The sequence below is a fragment of the Nannospalax galili genome, unplaced genomic scaffold (genome assembly GCF_000622305.1).
Source record: "Nannospalax galili isolate Female #2095 unplaced genomic scaffold, S.galili_v1.0 scaffold1311, whole genome shotgun sequence".
Classification (NCBI taxonomy): Eukaryota; Metazoa; Chordata; class Mammalia; order Rodentia; family Spalacidae; genus Nannospalax; species Nannospalax galili.
This window is the reverse complement of record NW_008329527.1, coordinates 684,170-701,708: the sequence shown is the minus strand read 5'-3', so window position 1 is coordinate 701,708 and position 17,539 is coordinate 684,170. Positions and strand designations below refer to the sequence as shown.

Below are 17,539 nucleotides of genomic sequence, written 5' to 3'. Positions count from 1 at the left end.
CTCTCTCTCTCTCTCTCTCTCTCTCTCTCTCTCTCTCTCTCTCTGCTCTCCAGAAGGACAGAATGGTGACCCCAGGGCAGGGGTGATTGGTGGAGAGAGGGGCAGAAGCGCAGGTTGCCCAGCGCGCAAGAAACAGGCTTGGCTTTGTGCTCAAAGGTTGTAGAGCATAACTCTGGCTCCCTATCTCTTAACTTTCCACAGTATCTAGAGTCACCCTTGGGCTGGGGTCATACTGCCCTCCACTGGCCCCCAGGAGTAGTGGGGCCAACCCAGCATGGGCCAGGCCTCAAATACATCCCAAGTTGTGCTGGTCTGGCCAGCCTCCCCTGTTTAGGAATCTTGGGCTGTGGAAGAGAGTAACAGGTGCACCTTACCCCACCCCTGGCCCAGTGTTGAGAACTGATACACATTTAGGGGTCTCCGTTCCTACGATGCTATGGCAGAGGAGGGAGGGAGACGGAGGGTCTGATTTCCACAGCAGAGTTACAGAGTCCCAACTGCCTGGGCTAGCACTTGAAGTGACAGAATGGGCCTTAGGATCAGCCCCTCTGTGGTTTATTATTACAGTTGGAGGAACTGAGGCATAGAGACCAGTTCAGGCCTGGCACTGAGTGAGGGACAGGCCTCCAAGACTCCTTGCTTTTTTTTTCTCTTCCTGGGGGTCTCCTGTTTCCCTGGGTGGAGAACTAATCTGGAATAGTCCACATTCCCTCCTGGGCCAGGACAGTAGGCTCCATGCTGAGGAGGAGAATGGAAAACCAGAGAGGTAGGGGAGTGCCCCATGCAGGGGTTCTGCCTCTACAGTTGGTGGCACCTTGGACATGTCACTCTTCTAAGGCTTCTCATAGATGTGGGGTGGAAGGGATCCGTAGATGGAGCTCTGACTTATCACCAAACATGATATGGACAGAGGGGTGAGGCAATGGGGGCTCGGTCCCCGCAGGAGTAGGCTCTCTTGGGACATCCTGCACCTGGGTGAGGCTCTGAAGTCTCACATTTGCCCCTCTGCCTTTGCATACCAGCCCACTGGCTCACAGAGCCTGCCCCTCCCCTCCCCACCTTGGCAGAGGTACTGAGGGTAGGCTGTGGCTGGTGCTGTGCCCTGGTCCTTGGGCTTCCCTGTCCAGTTTGTCTGTCCTCGAGGCTGGCTCTTGGCAGGGCCCACTCACCAAACTGCCCATTGGAGCTAGCCCCAGGAGGAGACTGCCAAGGCAACGGCTTCAAAGACAGTCTTTGTTTCCTCTCCAGCTTGAGCTAAGAGAAATTTAAGCCAACAACCCCAGGCGAGGGGGTGGGGCAGTGTCTGCTGGTTGTTATTGAAGAAGCTGTAGCTATTATTGTTGTAATTGATGAAGTGTTCCTAGTCAGTGACTTTTCATGAAAGGAAGTGTCACTTCCTTCCCATCACACCAAGGGTGAGTGGGGTGGGCAAACAAAAGTGTGGGGGAGGAGCACCCATGCCTAGCAAGCCTTTCAACTTGTGGATATATGGTCTTGGACTAGTTGCAAACCCCCTCTGGGTATTCAGGGGTCTCAGATCAAGTACACTCACTGCACATGCTTAAGTCAGTCTTTCAGGGGCATCCTAGAGAGAGTCAGATGCCACCAGGACAGGCAGGTGTCAGCAAGGGTGTACACACGTGTTCAATTGTGGTTTGTGGGGAAAGCCTCGTGTCTTGCTTTCTTCTGCTTAGAACATTGGCTATTAAGCCTAGTACACCAATCTTCTGGATGAGGAAACTGAGTTACAGAAGCAGTGATAGAGGTGATTAAAGATTGCATCCAGCTTGATATGGTGGCACATGCCTGTAATCCTAGCATTTGGGATGCTAAGTCATAAATTCTAGGCCAGCCTGGACTACAGTCCCAGGTAAACAAATAAACAAAGATGCACCTGTGTGGTGCCAGAGTCCCCCCGCCACCTTCCATCCTGTCCAGTTGCATCTGATTTTAGCTCATTAACTGGAAGGGCAGGGGGCAGGCTCACAGGGACAGCTGACATCTCCTCACCCATCCACCCTTTGGCCCTGGCTAATCCTAGGTCAGGACAATAGAGCAGAACAGAAAGTGAGACATCCTGAGTTTGTCTTCAGAGACTCCTGCATGAGAAGTGCCCTCACTGCCTTCACCTTCCCCCCTTTGCAGGGAGCCTTAGTCCCAGATAGGTAGACCCCTGGCCAAGAGCAGCCCCTGCCCTCTCAGGCAGCAGGAGATGACTTCTTAAGGGAATCTCAGTGTTGTCAAAAACTTTCCTACCTTCCTCAAGGTTATAAGGTTCCAAGATGATGGGGTCCTGGCGGCTCCCACTGATTTACACTGGCAGCAGTTCTGCCCCTTTCTCTCCTGGGCAAGGTTGGCTGAGTGGTCTACACTGGCCTCTTCTTATCAGTAAAGTGACCAGAGTGGTGCCGCTGTACTCTGGGAATATAAGTGTACCTCCTGAGCCTAGGTGAAAAATCTGGGGTCTCTCTGTCCCATTTAAAATACTTTAGATCTTAGGGGTCTTGGAGAAGTCAGACTTCTGTAGTTTAGCTCTGCCACTGGAAAGTTTTGTGATCTGAGGCAAGTTGTCAAACCTCTCTGAGCCTCCAGCCTGACATCTATCAAAAGGAGGAAATAATCCCCACAGTTTGGCTGGGAAGATTCAGCAGGTGTTCATAAGATGTCCAGCCTAAGAAGGGCCAGAGCAGATTATTAGCTTTGGGGGAGATACTGTACAGAAAGGGGAGTCGGGGGTGACTTGAGAACACAGCGCTCTGATTGGACAGAGGGACTGAAACCAAGCCCTCTGCTGTAGTTTAGAGTCTAGAGGCTGAGCAGCCTTGGAGTTGATGGGAAGTCAGTCACAACCCAGGAGGTGCTGAGGCAGCCCTGCCACACCTTCCCTGCCTGCTCAGTGCTCAGGAAGGGCTTCTGTCATACTCTCATCTCCTGGCTTTGCCACCAGTCTCCCTGGATTCTAATTTGGGCAGTGGAGGGAGGAACCCCAAAGACCTATGGAGTGACAGTTTGAGGCTTTTCTAGCTGCACAAAAGGAACAGATGAGGAAAGATGTCAGCAGGACCGGGTTAAAAAGGGTCTTTTGCACACTGCAGAGGGACCCTGAGGCAATGATACTCATGAACCTGAAAAGAAAGATCATAAAGCCCTTATTTCTCTTCAAAGTAGTTCCTAAATTGAAATGCAATTCAACAAAAACACTATTGGGGTTTTGGGGTTGTTTTTTTTTTTTTTTTGGTTTGTTTGTTTTGTTTTTGTCTTTTTGAGACAGGGTCTCCCTGTAGCCCCAGCTGTCCTGGAACTTGCTATGTAGACCAGGCTGGCCTTGAACTCACAAAGATCCACCTGCCTCTGCCTCCTGAGTGCTGGGATTAAACGTGTGTGCCACCACGCCCGGAGAATATTGCTACAACGTCCTAAATTTCAGATGGAATGCTCTTCAAAGAGGAGTACTGAAGGGAGGCTTGACCTCCACGTAGCAAGCAGTTTTACAAAGATGCAAAAATTAAAACTGTGCATGGATGCCAGCACTCCACAGTGAATGGAACAGAATAGAAAGTCTAGAAACAGCCCCAGATGTGCTTCTTCCAAATACGAGATTGTGGGAAAGTAGTGTTTCAGTCACTGGGAGAGTGTTTCACTCTATCAGTACTGGCAACCACCAGACCGGTGGGGCAGAAATATGGATGGATCCTTACCTCATACCTCACACCAAAGGAACTTCCAGATGTGCTATAAGGAACACCAATCCCATTATCATTATTGTTTCATGGACAGAAAAAGTCCTGTCTGAATGAGATTGTGGCCAGCAGAAACTGACTTTGTAAAATACCCATCTGCTCTACTGACAAGCAGGACATTGAGCACTGGCTAGGAAGGAATCTTACACAAGCTTAGAGCAAGATACCAAGAACTTGGCTCCTGGCAGCAGCAGTCACACAAGGCCAGGTGCTTTCCTCCTGTCTTTCAGGCAGGGTGAGTCTGAGAGATGGGGTCATCAATGCCATCAGCCCTTTCTTTCCTGTGCAGGACCAGGAGAGGGACTCAGCTTCATGCCATGCATTGGGAAGTGCAGAAGCCAGGAAGTAGGAGCCAGGCAGGACTATCTCAATCTATGGTCACTGGTTTCATAGTAAAACCCTGTTTACAGGTGATTTATCTGGAATCTAGATCTATAAATGATCTGGGAAAGGTTAGGACTACCAGGGACAGGGCACAGGGCACCCTGCTCCCTCATCTAAAGCTGCTGCAGAAGTGGGAGCCCAGAAGGCCCTGCCTGAACAGAGAGTGCTAGACCTGCCCAGGAGAGAAGGGAGAGCAAGTTCATTCAGGGACTCAGCGATAGAGTATTTTCCTTTGTGAATCATGGCAGAAGCTCTGATCCCTCTCCCATTTGGGGCCAAACAGCTTGGCTTAGTGGCTTCCCTTCCAGGTAACCCGAGTACCCCGCTCTAGGTGACTCTCCCTGATTGAGCTCATGAGTGCACAGATCCCAGAACTGGGCGTCAGGGGCTAGAGATTACTTGACAGTCCACTGGGATCCCCTGGGAACTTTAAGACTCTGATGGAGCCCCAGGGAGGACCTCAAGCATCAGTCTTAAGTGCTGTCCTAGGGGACTGTAATTGTCCCACCATCTCATTTATCAAAGCCCAGGGGAGTAATGACATGCCAGCTCTTTTGCAGGAGGGCTGCAGTGAGACGCCCAGGTCACACTAAGGAACAGATGGAGAGTTCTTGATGCTGGTGCTCAGGATCTGAGACAGCAGCTGGAAAGGGAGGCAGGAGTACACAGAGGTGGACAGGCCAAGGAGGAGGGCTGGGGCAAGAGGTGCTCCCAACTGCCAGACCTGGGGGATTCATCTATAGGTGGCAAAGGACCCCAGAACTTTTCTTTCCCCTGTCACAGAAGAAAACACTGAGGGGCAGAGTCTTAGAGAAAGTAACAGAAAACACAGGTCAGTTGTTAACACCCAGGATTTCTGGAGACAGTTGTCTCTCAAATGTCAGCAGCTGGACTGAAAGGGTGACTGAGTCTTTCTCTTTGGCAAGCCTTAGGATGGATATCTTTCTGGGCTTATTTGGACACTTCACAAAGGCTTTGCCAGTGGTGACAATAACCACAGCAAGTCACTAAACCTGTGGTCACACAGACTTTATCTTGAGTCCTGGTGCCCCAGGGAGATAAGCCTCTTGACCTCTCTGGCTTCAATTTCCCCCTCTTTAAACTGCTATCCCTCCTGAGACTAAATTAGAGAACATGGCCGGAAGAGCCAGGGACACAGAGCCAGGAACCCAGATAATGTAAGCACTGTCCACAGGCATAGCTGTCCTTCTGTGAACAACTGTCAAAGGGAAGGCCCTTTGGGCCAGGAATGGTGTGAACACCTTTAGTCCCAGCACTCAGGAGGCAGAGGTAGGTGGATCTCTCTATAGTGAGTCCAGGCCAGCTGGGGCAACCGGGGACCCTGTTTCAAAAAGGGTAACGAAAGGTAAGGGTCTTCGGTAGCTGAAAAATCCTAATACCATGTACCTCTCGGTCCCCTACCCTCTGGGTCATGTGGCTATAGGACCACTGTCCTCAAGGACATTCTATTCCGTCTGTGTTGGGGAAATCTCATAGCTCCTGGCAATAAGGATTTTCTGAGTTGGAGCAAACCAGGAGTTAGCCCCATTGTACCATATTAGCAAAAAGAAAAGGAAAAGAAAGGGAAGTTGTCAGACTGGGTGTGGTGGCACACATCTATAATCCAAGCACCTAGGAGGTAGATGCAGGAGACTCACTAGCTCAAGGCTAGCCTGGATACATTGTGAAACTGTTTCAAAATAACCAAGAGCTATAACTCAATGGAAAAGCACTTAGTGGGGTGGAGGATAAGAATCCCAGCACTCAGAAGGCAGATCTCAGTGAGTTCAAGGCCAGCCTGGTCTACATAGCGAGTTCAAGGCTACTGGTCTACATAGCAAGTTCCAGATCAGAGCTTCAGAGTGAGGCCCTGTCTCAGAGCAAACAAACAAACAAACAAGAAAGCTGAGAATTCAGCACAATGATACATATGTTGAAATGCCACAATGAAATCTTTTTCTTTGTATGCTTACCAAAAACCTTTAAAAAGAGCATCTGTCTAGAATGTGCAGGGCCTTCAGGTCCTCAGTATCACAAAGAACAGATAATTAAAAGATGTGGATTTTGGGGGCTGAAGAGATGGCTCAGCGGTTAAGAACACTGACTGTTCTCACAGAAGACCCGGGTTCAAATCCTAGCACCCACATGGCAGCTAACAACCGTATACAACTCAATTCCAGGGGATCCGACAGCCTCTTCTCACCTCTGCGGGCATTGCACAACATGGGTGCACTTACCTACATGCAGGCATAACACTCATACATGTAAAATAAAAATAATAAATAAAATATTTTTTAAAAAGATGTGGGTTTCTAGGCCCACATACAGGCTCTTGCTTATAATCATAGCTCTGGAGAAGTAGAGGCAGAAGGATCAGGAGTTCAAGACCATCTTTGGCAACGTAGTAAACTGAGGGCCAGGTGGGGCTCCATAAGACTCTGTCTCAAAAAGTTCCCTTTTTAAATCCCAGCCCTCGGGCGACAGAGGCAGGTAGATCTCTATGAGATTGAGGCCACCCTGGTTCACATTGTGACATCTAGGCGGGCTATGACTAGGGAGACCCTGTTAAAAAACAATCAGCAAACAAACAAAAAAAAGTTCCCTTTTTAGTTGTTCTTGTTGACACACGCCTATAACCCCAGCACTGACGAGGCAAAGGCAGAAGGATCGCTGCAAGTTCAAGGCCAGCCTGGTCATCCCAGTAAGTTCCAGGCCAGTCAGGGTTACATAGTGAGGACCTTGTCCTAATTAATCAATCAATAAAAGGTATGAGTTCTTGGTCCCATATATGATGCCAGCCTGCCTTGTGGCTTAGGACAGTTTGGGTTGTGATTTTTGCAGTGGCCAGTGTGTTGTGCTTTTGCATCCTTTTGCTCAGGGCTTCCCGGACTAAAGTGGAGTATGTGGTCCTGTCAGGCTTGAGCCTCCATCATTGTCCTTTCTCTGGCATCTGTCTTGTATGGGAGCTGGAGGCCTCACAAGGTGTCAGGGAGTTAGACAGTAACTGGCAATTAAGTCATGATGGACAGGAGAGAGGAACAGAACTGCTGGGGCTGGCTTGGGCTGGGAAAGGCCACCCAGAGGAAGGTATTTGTCATCAGAGAATTGACCTCAGGAGCCTTGCAAGTGAGGGCAGCATGGGCCTAAGGCCCTACACAGGGGCAATTAAGGTCTGCCTATGCTCAGGGAAAGGCTACTTTTCTCCTGGTCCAGCACAATTCTCTTCTGGTATATGCTTAGAGAAACTACTGTCCAGATGGAGGCTTGGCAGCATCCCCACTCAGCTGAGGTCCTGTGCTGCTTTCTGCCCGAATGTGGGCAGATTTGAGAGAGAGAATGTCCCCTGTGCCACATCCTTTCCAGCTTCTTCAAACTTGACCCTTACAATAAAGAGAGAAAAGGGCAGCTACCAGGCCAGGCTGAGCCCATGTGTGTGTGTGTGTGTGTGTGTGTGTGTGTGTGTGTGTGTGTGTGTGTGTGTGTGTGTGTGTGTGTGTGTGTGTGTTTTATTTAGAGGACACAGCCTGAATGTGGCACCCAGGACTGGCAAGCAGAGGACATTCCGGAAGGAATGGAAGGACTTAGCCCTCTCTTGGCTGATGATACTAGGGGTAAGGGGCCCATTCCTTAGCCCAATTCATCCTACCCACATCTTACCTGCCCTCTCCTCTTTCTTTCCTCTCTTCCAGCAGCACCCCCTGTCAAAGGGAAAGGGAAACAGCCTGAGGAGGGTGACTTAGAGCTCCCTGTGTCCCCTAAACCTGATGGTGCACAGAGCAGGAGCCAGAGCCCCATCCAATTGGAGGTGAGTTGAACTACTCCTAGGGCCTCTTCCCTGTCTGCCTCAGCCTGGGCTCAAGTCTCCAGGGGAACCCAAGATACCTCAAACTCCTGTCCCCATGCTGCAGAGCCACCTGGGGCCCCATATTGGAAGTGCAAGATCTGAGTGTGCTAGGCAAGGTAGGAACTCACTCAATTTTGTAGCAGAAACTTGTCTGCAAATCAATTAACTTAGACTCCACTCACAAAGGAGACAAATATACACAAGTCTGTCATGCTAAATGACATTCCCACTTGCCTAGCAAACTAACAGAGGGGAGCTGCAAGCTGCTGAGTCAGAGAGACAGGACTCATGGTGCCAGAAACACGGAGTACCTTTGTGTATTTAGCTTTACTCCTGATTCTGGGCACACTGATCCTGCCTTCCAGGAACTTGGTCTGGTGGCACTAAGATGGAGATATAACAGATCAAAGCGAGATACAAGAGCAATCCTGGCCTGGAGAAAGCAGGGCTACTCCTGTAGCTGCTTTCCTGTTCGGGGTGGCCTTGAACTTGCAGGCTCTAGACCCTGCCCCTCCCCTTAGCCTGGGCACTAAGCTCACAGCTATACCAGTGTGACCCAGGGCAGGAAGCTGTGTGCTCCCAAGGAGCCTGGGGTTAGGGACCAGACACACCTTCCTCTCCACAGGAGTAGTGTCCACAGTGTCCAGCTCAACTGGGGTCCATCCACACCTCCTGTTCTCTCCCCAGGACTCCCCTGAGGCAGGCGGGGAGCGGGAGGAGGAGCAGGCCTTCCTGGTCAGCCTCTACAAGTTCATGAAGGAGCGTCACACGCCTATCGAGAGGGTGCCCCATCTCGGCTTCAAGCAGAGTGCGTCCCTGGGGGGCAGGTTCAGGGGAGGCTGGCAGGGGACCCCACCCAGACAGGGCAACAAGCAGGCACCTCTGCTCCTGGTGACCCAGGATGCTGCCAGCCTACAGGGGTTGCTAGGAGAAAGGATGCCTCCCTGAAGGCAAAGGGTGGAGCTGGGTTTCCATCCTCTTGGCCACTGGGCCAATCTGCCCCATCCATCACATTGGTCCTGTCTGGGAGTTTGTAGGCTACAGAACCTGACAGTATATCCTGCCCCTTTCCCTCAGTTAACCTGTGGAAGATCTACAAAGCAGTGGAGAAGCTGGGGGCCTACGAGCTGGTAAGGAGGGACTCTTGAATCCTCACCATGCTACATCTCTGCATGTCCCAGCCTCAGGGATAGAGAGAGGCATGGCCAGCAGAGCTGTACTTGTCTATAGACAGGAGGAAGATCAGGATCCCTAGGCCCATCCTGCATGCTATGGGAGGAGGGGCCTGGTACTTTGCTGCTCTAAGCAGGTTTTCTCTCTTCCCCATCTGTTCTACCCTCTCCTGCTCCAAACCTGCTTGGGCTAGCAGTCAGATGGCCCCTGGGAGGGAGAGCTGGCAGGTGCTGGTAGCCCTCGTCAGCATCCTGTCCAGGGCTGGAGAAGGAACCTGGAAACTACAGTTGTAGCCCCCATCTCTGCAAGGGGGGCTACAACTGAGAAGGCCCATGACTAGGAGTAGAGCTGAGAGAGCCCATGACCAGGGACTTCCATCGGCCCATCATCACTGGTGCCTTTCAGGTGACTGGCCGCCGCCTCTGGAAGAATGTATATGATGAGCTGGGGGGCAGCCCGGGCAGCACAAGTGCAGCCACATGCACTCGCCGCCATTATGAGAGGTATGGGAGTGCAGGGTACAACGACAGTATGTGGATAGGTGTGCTATTTGTGTCTAGAGAAGGGGGCAGGGTGTATGTGCCACAAGCTAGGCTGTGTCCTTGTCTGGGCTGCTGTAGCCTGCTGGGTGCACTGGCAGGAGGGAGCGGGCAGCTGTGGGGACAGAACAGGGAGTTCTGGCAGTGATGGTGGTGAGGAGCCAGAGGGGGTTAGAGGAAGCCCGGAAGAGGCTGGCCTTCTGGTGGACACATGGTTCCTCCCCAGGCTGGTCCTCCCATATGTGCGGCACCTGAAGGGAGAGGATGACAAACCACTGCCCCCCTCCAAGCCCAGGAAACAATACAAGATGGCCAAAGAGCTGAGGGGGGATGATGGGACCACTGAGAAGCCAAAGAAGGCCAAGGAAGAGAGGCAGGTGGACCAGGTGAGCACTGCATAATGAGGCCACCCTCACAGCTCCCATGTTTGCCCTGGCAGTGGCTGCTAAGTCCCTGCTTGGAACATCTGGATCCTGCTGCAAGGGTAGGAGCTGGTGGGGCTTTGGGTTCTCTGAGGCCCAGATCACACCTGCTGGCCAAACACTGTAGACTATGCTATGTCCACTCAAGACAGGGCACCTTGATAAACTTTTGCTCAAAGGTGTTGCAAGGGCCAGCAGGAGCTCCTGAGTGTCCCTGAGGCCCTGCTGCTTCCAGGTCCCCCAGGTTAGATGTGTGACCCCACACCCAACCCTGAGGCATGACTTTCTCTCATTCCAGACTGTGGCAGGAAAGACCAAAACAGATACCCCTGTCCTGACACAGCTTCCCAGTCAGGGACCCTCAAGGGACAGCATGGAACAGCTGGGCCCAGCTTCTGGGCCCTCTCTGCCATTCATGGGTGCTAGTGGCTGCCCCGAGGCCTACAAGCGGCTCTTGTCCAGCTTCTACTGCAAAGGGACGCATGGCATCATGTCACCACTAGCCAAAAAGAAGCTCTTGGCCCAGGTCAGCAAGGCAGAGGCCTTGCAGTGCCAGGAAGAAGGCTGTCGCCACGGGGCAAGGAGCCCTGACAGGGATACCCAAGAAAGTCCCCAGAGTCCAAGGGGGCCAGCTGAGAATTCTGGACACCGGCTCACCCCCCAGGAAGGATTGCAGGCCCCTGGTGGCAGCACCAGAGTGGAGGTACAGGTGGGCCCCTGCCCAGCAGCCCCCACCTTCACAGGCTGTTTTCATGCCTGCCCCACAGAGGTGCTGAAGCCTGTCAGCCAGCACCCTCAAGACTTCTTCTCCAGCCTTAAAGATGGGGTGCCGCTGGGACCTCCTGGTAAAGAGGAGGGGCTGTCGACCAAAGAGCCCCAGTTGGTGTGGGGTGGGGATGCCAACCGCCCCTCTGCGTTCCATAAAGGTGGCTCCAGAAAGAGCAGCTTCTACCCCAAGCCCAAAGCCTGCTGGGTGTCCCCCATGGCCAAGGTCCCTGCTGAGAACCCTGTGGCCCGGCCCACCATCCCCAGCAACCCAGGCCTTGGCAACAAGCGCAGCCTAGAAGAAGAGGGTTTTGCTCATGGTGGCAAAAAACTGCGGGCAGTATCTCCCTTTCTGAAGGAGGTGGATGCCAAGGAGTCCGGAGGAAAGCCTGCAGTGCCTGGTCTGGCCATGTCCTGCCTGCTGGGCCCAGCCTTGGGGCCCAACTCCCCGGAGGCCTACAGAGGCACCATGCTGCGCTGCCCTCTGAACTTCACCAGTACCCCAGACCCTCTGAAGGGCCAGGCTGCACTTCCCTTCAGCCCCTTGGTCATCCCAGCTTTCCCAGCCCATTTCCTGGCCACAACAGGGCCCTCACCCATGGCCACCAGCCTGATGCACTTCCCTCCCACATCCTTCGACAGTGCCCTCCGCCACAGACTGGGCCCAGCTTCATCTGCCTGGCACATGCCACCTGTTACAACCTATGCAGCACCTCACTTCTTCCACCTCAACACCAAGCTGTAGGTTGGAGCTTACTACTTTATGCTGTGCTGTGAAGGTTTGATAGGGCCCTAAATGAGCAAGCGATGCTGGGGGACCTAGGCCAGAGCCCACTGCCCAGGACTCTCAGGCTGGTTAGCCTGGCACAGGGGGAGGCAGTAGGCTTTTCTCAGTGAAGCAGCCTGAGCCCAAGGCCCAGGGACCAAGTTGTGGTAAGATCATAAAAACACCATTCAGGGTGGCCACTCTGAGCTAGCACACCCTCTCCTCATAGGTCGAGAGGGCTGAGACTGAGGAGCCAATGGCAGCTCAAGGTATCGCTGTTGGCCATGGAAAGTCCAATAAAAAGACACTAGTGTGATTGTACCCAGCCGTGAGGTGTACAGGATTGGACTTTTGCAAGGGGAGGCCAGGTGGGAACAAGCTTGTGGATGAGGCCACCAGTATGGGAGCCAAGGAGATGAAGAGACACCACTCAGTGACCTGAATACTACCACCATACTGGAGGGCAGGCCCAGAGCAAAACTCAGCCTCCTGTGCACAGATGAGCAGTCCCAACAGTGCATCCTTTTGCTCCAGTCTCAGGACACCTGCTTGCTGAGGTTGTCATAGTGCAAATCTTAAAGCACACTGGTGACTTATGAGACCCATGAGGGTAGGACTGTGACTCCAGCACTCTGAGCTGAACTATACTCACTGTCCCAGGATACACATTCCCTTCATCAATTAGCCAGCAGTGAACAGGGGAATTACTTGCTTTGAGATGGGATTGTTCATGATAGTCCCAGACTCCTGGCCTCAAGAGAACATTTTTCTGTGGCCTCCCTAGTCACTGGGACTACAAGTGTGTACCACCATACCTGAGAAAGAGGAGGTTTTGAGGGTGCTAACATGAACCCCAAGTTAATGTGTCCTGGTAGCAAGTAGATTTGTGAGCCATGCTGCCCAATGCTCTGAGTGACCTGCCACCATGCCTATTTGCCCCAGACAGATGGGTCAAAAAGGCATGCTAGACTGGGGTGAGGCAGGGGGAAGAGTCAGGGGGGTCTATACTATATCTGTCTGGGAATCTGTTGAGCCACAGTGGGTTTTAGGTATAACGTTGCTCTAGGAGTACACGCAGAAACTCTACAGCCCAGTGCCCTCCTCCCTACAGATTCTGGTTGGGGAGCAGAGGGCCCCTCAGAGGTGGTGCACCTTACCTGCCCCAAGGAGACTTCCCTCAGCAGTTTCATGCCTGTTCTGGAAAGGCAGTGTCACCATGGCCCAGGGATGCCTGGGTGCCAGCGAACCAGGTCAGCAAGTGGCCTCTGACCTGCATTATGGGAACTCACCCTGCTCCTGACCTCAGGCCATGGGGTGGGACAAGCTTTCATGAACCCCTTAGTTCACAGGTAGGGTGGCCAAGGCAAGGGGTAAGAGGGTGCCTAGCATTGGGAATCAGGTGTCCAGAGAAGGCAGCTGTCCATGGAGGGAAGTTTAGATATAATACCAGGTAGCCAGAGGATGGTAGTTGTCCCACTGTTGTGAGCACATTGAGGCATCTCCCCACTCCTCACCTTCCTTTTGGAGACACCAAGATGCCAGCCTGAGGATGCAAACAGCCAGCCATGAGCTCCTGGCTGCACCTATGCACTGCACCATCTGTGAGTTTGTGTAGCCCAGTGAGAAGGGACTACATAGGCAGACAAATGCTCTGGGTGCTGGGCTGCACATAATGGCTCAGATTCCCTGGATAATGGGGAGATGAAGGCTACCTGTGTGTATAGAGGGTGCTGCCTGATCTTTGGGGTTCCCTCCATCTGCAAAATGACATTGGCCTCACTGCTCAAAGGCTAGTAGTCTGACTTGGGTGCAGATTGCTCAGGGCTGTGGTGGTGGCGCCCTCTGGAGGCATAGCTGAAGAATGCATGTCTCAGGATGGTTGTGATTTCTAGGTTGGAAGACACTGGAATGGAAAACAAATCCTGTGCTCTGAGCTCTGCTTTGGTAACCTCGCACGATTTTCCTGCCCCGCTATGGGAAGGTTCTTGTCCCCATTTACAAATGATAGAACAGAGCTCAGAGATAAGATGACTCCAAATGCCAGGATGGCTGAAACGTTTGCTTGCTGTGCACATCTTCCTATATTCATTCCTGCCCCTGACAGGCTGCCCTGGGGACTCAGAGGCCAGAGGAACTCACAGCATTAGTGTTTGCAGGATAAATCATGTTTGGGGGACATTTTTAGGTCCACTTTCAAGATGTCCATGACATTTGAGCTGCTGGTGGTTGCAGGGGCTGGAGGCCACCCTAGAAGATGTGCTGACTGCCCCTCCTCACTATTGTCCCAGCTCATTTTCCTGGTAGTGTCCCAGCACTCCGGAGGTAGAAACAGAAGGATCACAGGTTTAAAGACATTTCAGCTACATCTGGAGTTCCAGGCTAGCCTTGATTACACAGTCCTTATTTCAAAAAAGGAGAAAAAAAAAAAAAAAGGAAGCCCCAAAAACTAAAAAGAAAAGAAAAGAAAAAAAGAAAAAGAACTTTGAGTTTCTCACACAAAAAAAAAAGGAAAAAAAAAAAAAAAAAGGAAGCCCCAAATACTAAAATGAAATGAAATGAAAAACAGTAGAAGATATTTGAGTTTCTCAGCCTGTGATACCTCAAACTGGGAGGCTGGGTCAGCTTTCAGAAAACAGAGGAAGGGGGATTAAGTGTGATGGCACCATGAGTTAGGCATTCAACAGGTGATGGCTGAACACCCTCCTGTGTTCTTACAGGTATCAGGGTGGGGACATAGTGAGCAGGATGACATGCGATGAATAAACTGGGGAGAAAGTGAAGACTAGGTACACAGTCTGTTCTGGGGGTGGGGAGTGTTAAAGCATGCTACCTGTCAACCATCTTGAACTGTTCAACTCAATAGCATTAATTATACATTTGCAATGATAGGCAGCTATCACCACCACAGTTTTAAACAGAGGGGCCAAAAGAGTCTAGAAAGTCTTGGGATTAGCTAGAGGACATGATGGAGAAGCAGAGCAGTGTCCCCAGAGTGGCAGCGGAGTGTGGGTTCCAGCAGCCAGAAGGCCTGGTTGGTTAGGACCAGGGTTTGGAGCCTTCCAGGCCAGTAGGACATTTGGACTTTTATTTGGAATAAAAGATCAAGGAGTGCCATGGATTTCAGCATTGTCTTGTTTTGTGATAGTTGGGGATGGAACCTGGGGCCTTACACATGCTATCCAAGCACTGCACCACTGAGCTGCACCCTAGCCTTGGTCTCTGGCTTATGGGAGGGACTAGATGCTCTGAGGATAAGGACAGAACAGGGTGCCTGTTCTTAGAGATGAGGGGAGCCAGCATCTGGACACAGGCCTGGGGAGGCTGGTGCTGTGGACATATCTAGTCAGTGCTGCTGCTGTTTGCACTGTGATCAAAAGAGAATGGGGCTCAGAGTGGAACAAGGCTGTGCCAGGACAGTGCTGTGCATCTGGGAAGCTTCAGGTTCCACCTAAGGTTAGTGGCATGAGTATCTTGGAGGCCAGGCAGCTAGCTGGGTGCAGTCTTGTGGCAGGGGACAGTTAAGTCCCACTCCAATAAGAGCTGAGGTGGCCGCAGGGAAGGGCAGCAACAGAGGGCCAAGGAGTAAAGTAGGTGAGGGGGAGCTGGGAACAGGTGATAAGAACCCAAAACTGTATGTCTTGGTGGCCTGTGGACACTTGAGGGGTGGGCTAGGGTGATGAGAGAGCTGGCTAAAATGGTCAGTTATTGGCTACATGTATGAGGCAGAGCAGGAAGGATATGCTTGAAAGGGGGTCCAGGTGTGGGGATCCTTGAAATACTACAAATAAGGATAGCAGGCATGCTGGGTGGACATGATAAGCCAGAGTTAGGTGGGCAAGCACATGGAAGAAGGGACCACAGCAGAGACACCATTCAGGAGGCAACAAGTGAGGGTTAGCTGCTGCCTCGTGGCAAGTGGAGAAATGGCTTGTACTAGAGTAGAGGTTGCTGAGGTAGGCAGAGCCTCAAGCTGGCAGAGTGGGCATTAGGGACAGCTGGAGGCCAGAGGTAAGTTAAGAACTTCTATAGCTCTCTAAGGAGTTAACTCAAGACCAGGGGCCACCTGATGTATGTTTAGATGTCTCTGTTTTCTAGTGCTGAGGCTGGAACACACAGGCTTGTGTATGCTAAACAAGTGTTCTACTACTGAGCTACAACCCTAGCTCTTAGGTCTTTTAAAAAATTAACAGCATTATCCCAGCATGGTGGCACATGCCTTTGATCCCAGCACTCAGGAGGCAGAGGCAGGAGGATCTCTGTGAATTCAAGACCAGCTGGGGCTACAAAGAGACCCTGTCTCAAAAAAGAACCCCCCCCAAAAGAACATCATTTAAAGGATTGAGTTTCTTTTGAATAACTAGTATTTCCAGCCACATGAGATAACCTTCTGAATCAGGACAGGGTGACCCATCTGTCCACCATAGTCTACCATAGGCCCTTTTGAGCCCAACCCTGAGGGAATCAGCCCTACCAATTGCCTTGGTTCCCACAGCTCAAGCCAGAGTCCTGACACTGCTTAGACACTAGGTGGCAGCTGCTGTTCTTCACAGTCATAAAATCAAGCCCAGTTTCCTAAGCCAATCACTCCAAGAATGTTGCTGCTCAACACTTCAAAGGGCTTCAGGGTACAGAGCAGTTGCTTGGTCTGGCAGGGGCAGTGAGGTGGACAGGCAGGGGTGCCAGCTCCCATCCGCATTCCCAAGGCTTGAGCTGCACTTCCTGGGCCATACCAGCACATCTGTATGTGATGGAACTGAGCCTTCTCTGACCCTGAATGTGACACAGAATGCAAACAATCAGGTGACTGCTGTTCACACTCCCCATTCTGCCAGAGGTGGCCCGGCTCCCTGCACAGTCCTAGCCTCTCCTGGAAAGCCACCATCACCTCTTCCATCTGCCCAGCCTGGCCATGGGGTTCCCAGCAGGATCTTGGAAGAAGGACTGCCTCCCACTTTTATACCTTCCTGAGGCTCTCGCTCACCAGGTGTTTGGCTGCAGGTTTGGTTACTGAGACAGAGATGAAAGACCAAGGAGCTGGAAGTCAGATTCCTACCCAGAGTTCCCCATGGTCCTGTGTGCCAGTAACATTCTGGGACCCTTTCTTCTCAAGCAACAGCAATGAAGGCCAACCCAGGCAAGGAGTAGCTCCTGAGTAGTTCATAGCATTATGGACAGCTGAACACCAAGCCATAGTGGGGAATCGGGGGTGGGGGGCACACAATGTGCATCCTGTCAGTTGCTTTTTCTCATCTCTGTGACCTGACAGAACAATTTAGAGGAGGAAAGATTTATTTTGCTCAGTTTGAAAGACTTCAGTTCACAGTCACTGGGCCCCATGTGCTTGGGCTGAACATCATGGTGGCAAAAGCAGGTGGCAGGAGACAGGAACGAGGGGCGGGGGGAATGGGCTACCAACTGGAGACAAAGCATTCAGTAGACCCCATGGGCAACATTTCATATTCAAGTCATAACAACCCCTCTCTGGACTGTCGTGGGTAAGGTAGAGTCAACTCCTAACCCAGAGAAGGCCGTGGGCATCTCAATCTGTATTACTGACAAGCTGGTAACTTAAAATGAAGTGGCAGCATTGTGTGCCCCAGAAAGCAACAAACGTCCCCTGCCCTGGTCTCCCAAGCCTGTGCCCCAGCCAGTGGTTAGACCACCGCAGCAGGCCTTGCATGCCACCCATCGTTCTCATGAGTCTCAGCTCTAGAGTGACATTTCAGAAGAGAAGCTGACCTCAAGTCCCAAGCTACCTGCACTCCTGAGGCTCAGAGAAAGTGTGTGCCATATGGACCAGAATGCTGGGTGACACCAGGTGCACCTCCTTTCTCTGGGTCTTCTCTATTGCCTCATCTGCAGTACAGAAGTGAGTCATTTAACCTCAAGAGTAAGGGGCATTTAGA

The 17,539-nt window shown here is 51.8% G+C and overlaps 1 protein-coding gene across 6 annotated transcripts in view; it reads left to right on the top strand.

The window, feature by feature from the left end:
• The window catches only part of Arid5a (AT-rich interaction domain 5A), a 15,373-nt gene extending 1,308 nt beyond the window's left edge, over positions 1-14,065 (top strand). The window contains exons 2-7 of one of the 6 annotated variants that reach the window (XM_017799407.2): positions 7,817-7,929; positions 8,656-8,776; positions 9,046-9,098; positions 9,547-9,644; positions 9,907-10,066; positions 10,401-14,065. In XM_017799407.2, the coding sequence (XP_017654896.1) occupies positions 7,817-7,929; positions 8,656-8,776; positions 9,046-9,098; positions 9,547-9,644; positions 9,907-10,066; positions 10,401-11,612 (1,757 nt within the window). In that variant the 3' untranslated portion in view covers positions 11,613-14,065. Of the gene's footprint in view, positions 1-7,813; positions 7,930-8,593; positions 8,777-9,045; positions 9,099-9,546; positions 9,645-9,906; positions 10,067-10,400 lie in introns of those variants that run through there. The other 5 variants (XM_008838053.2, XM_029566049.1, XM_017799412.2 and 2 more) reach the window with 5 other exon arrangements.
• Positions 14,066-17,539: the final 3,474 nt, after the last annotated feature.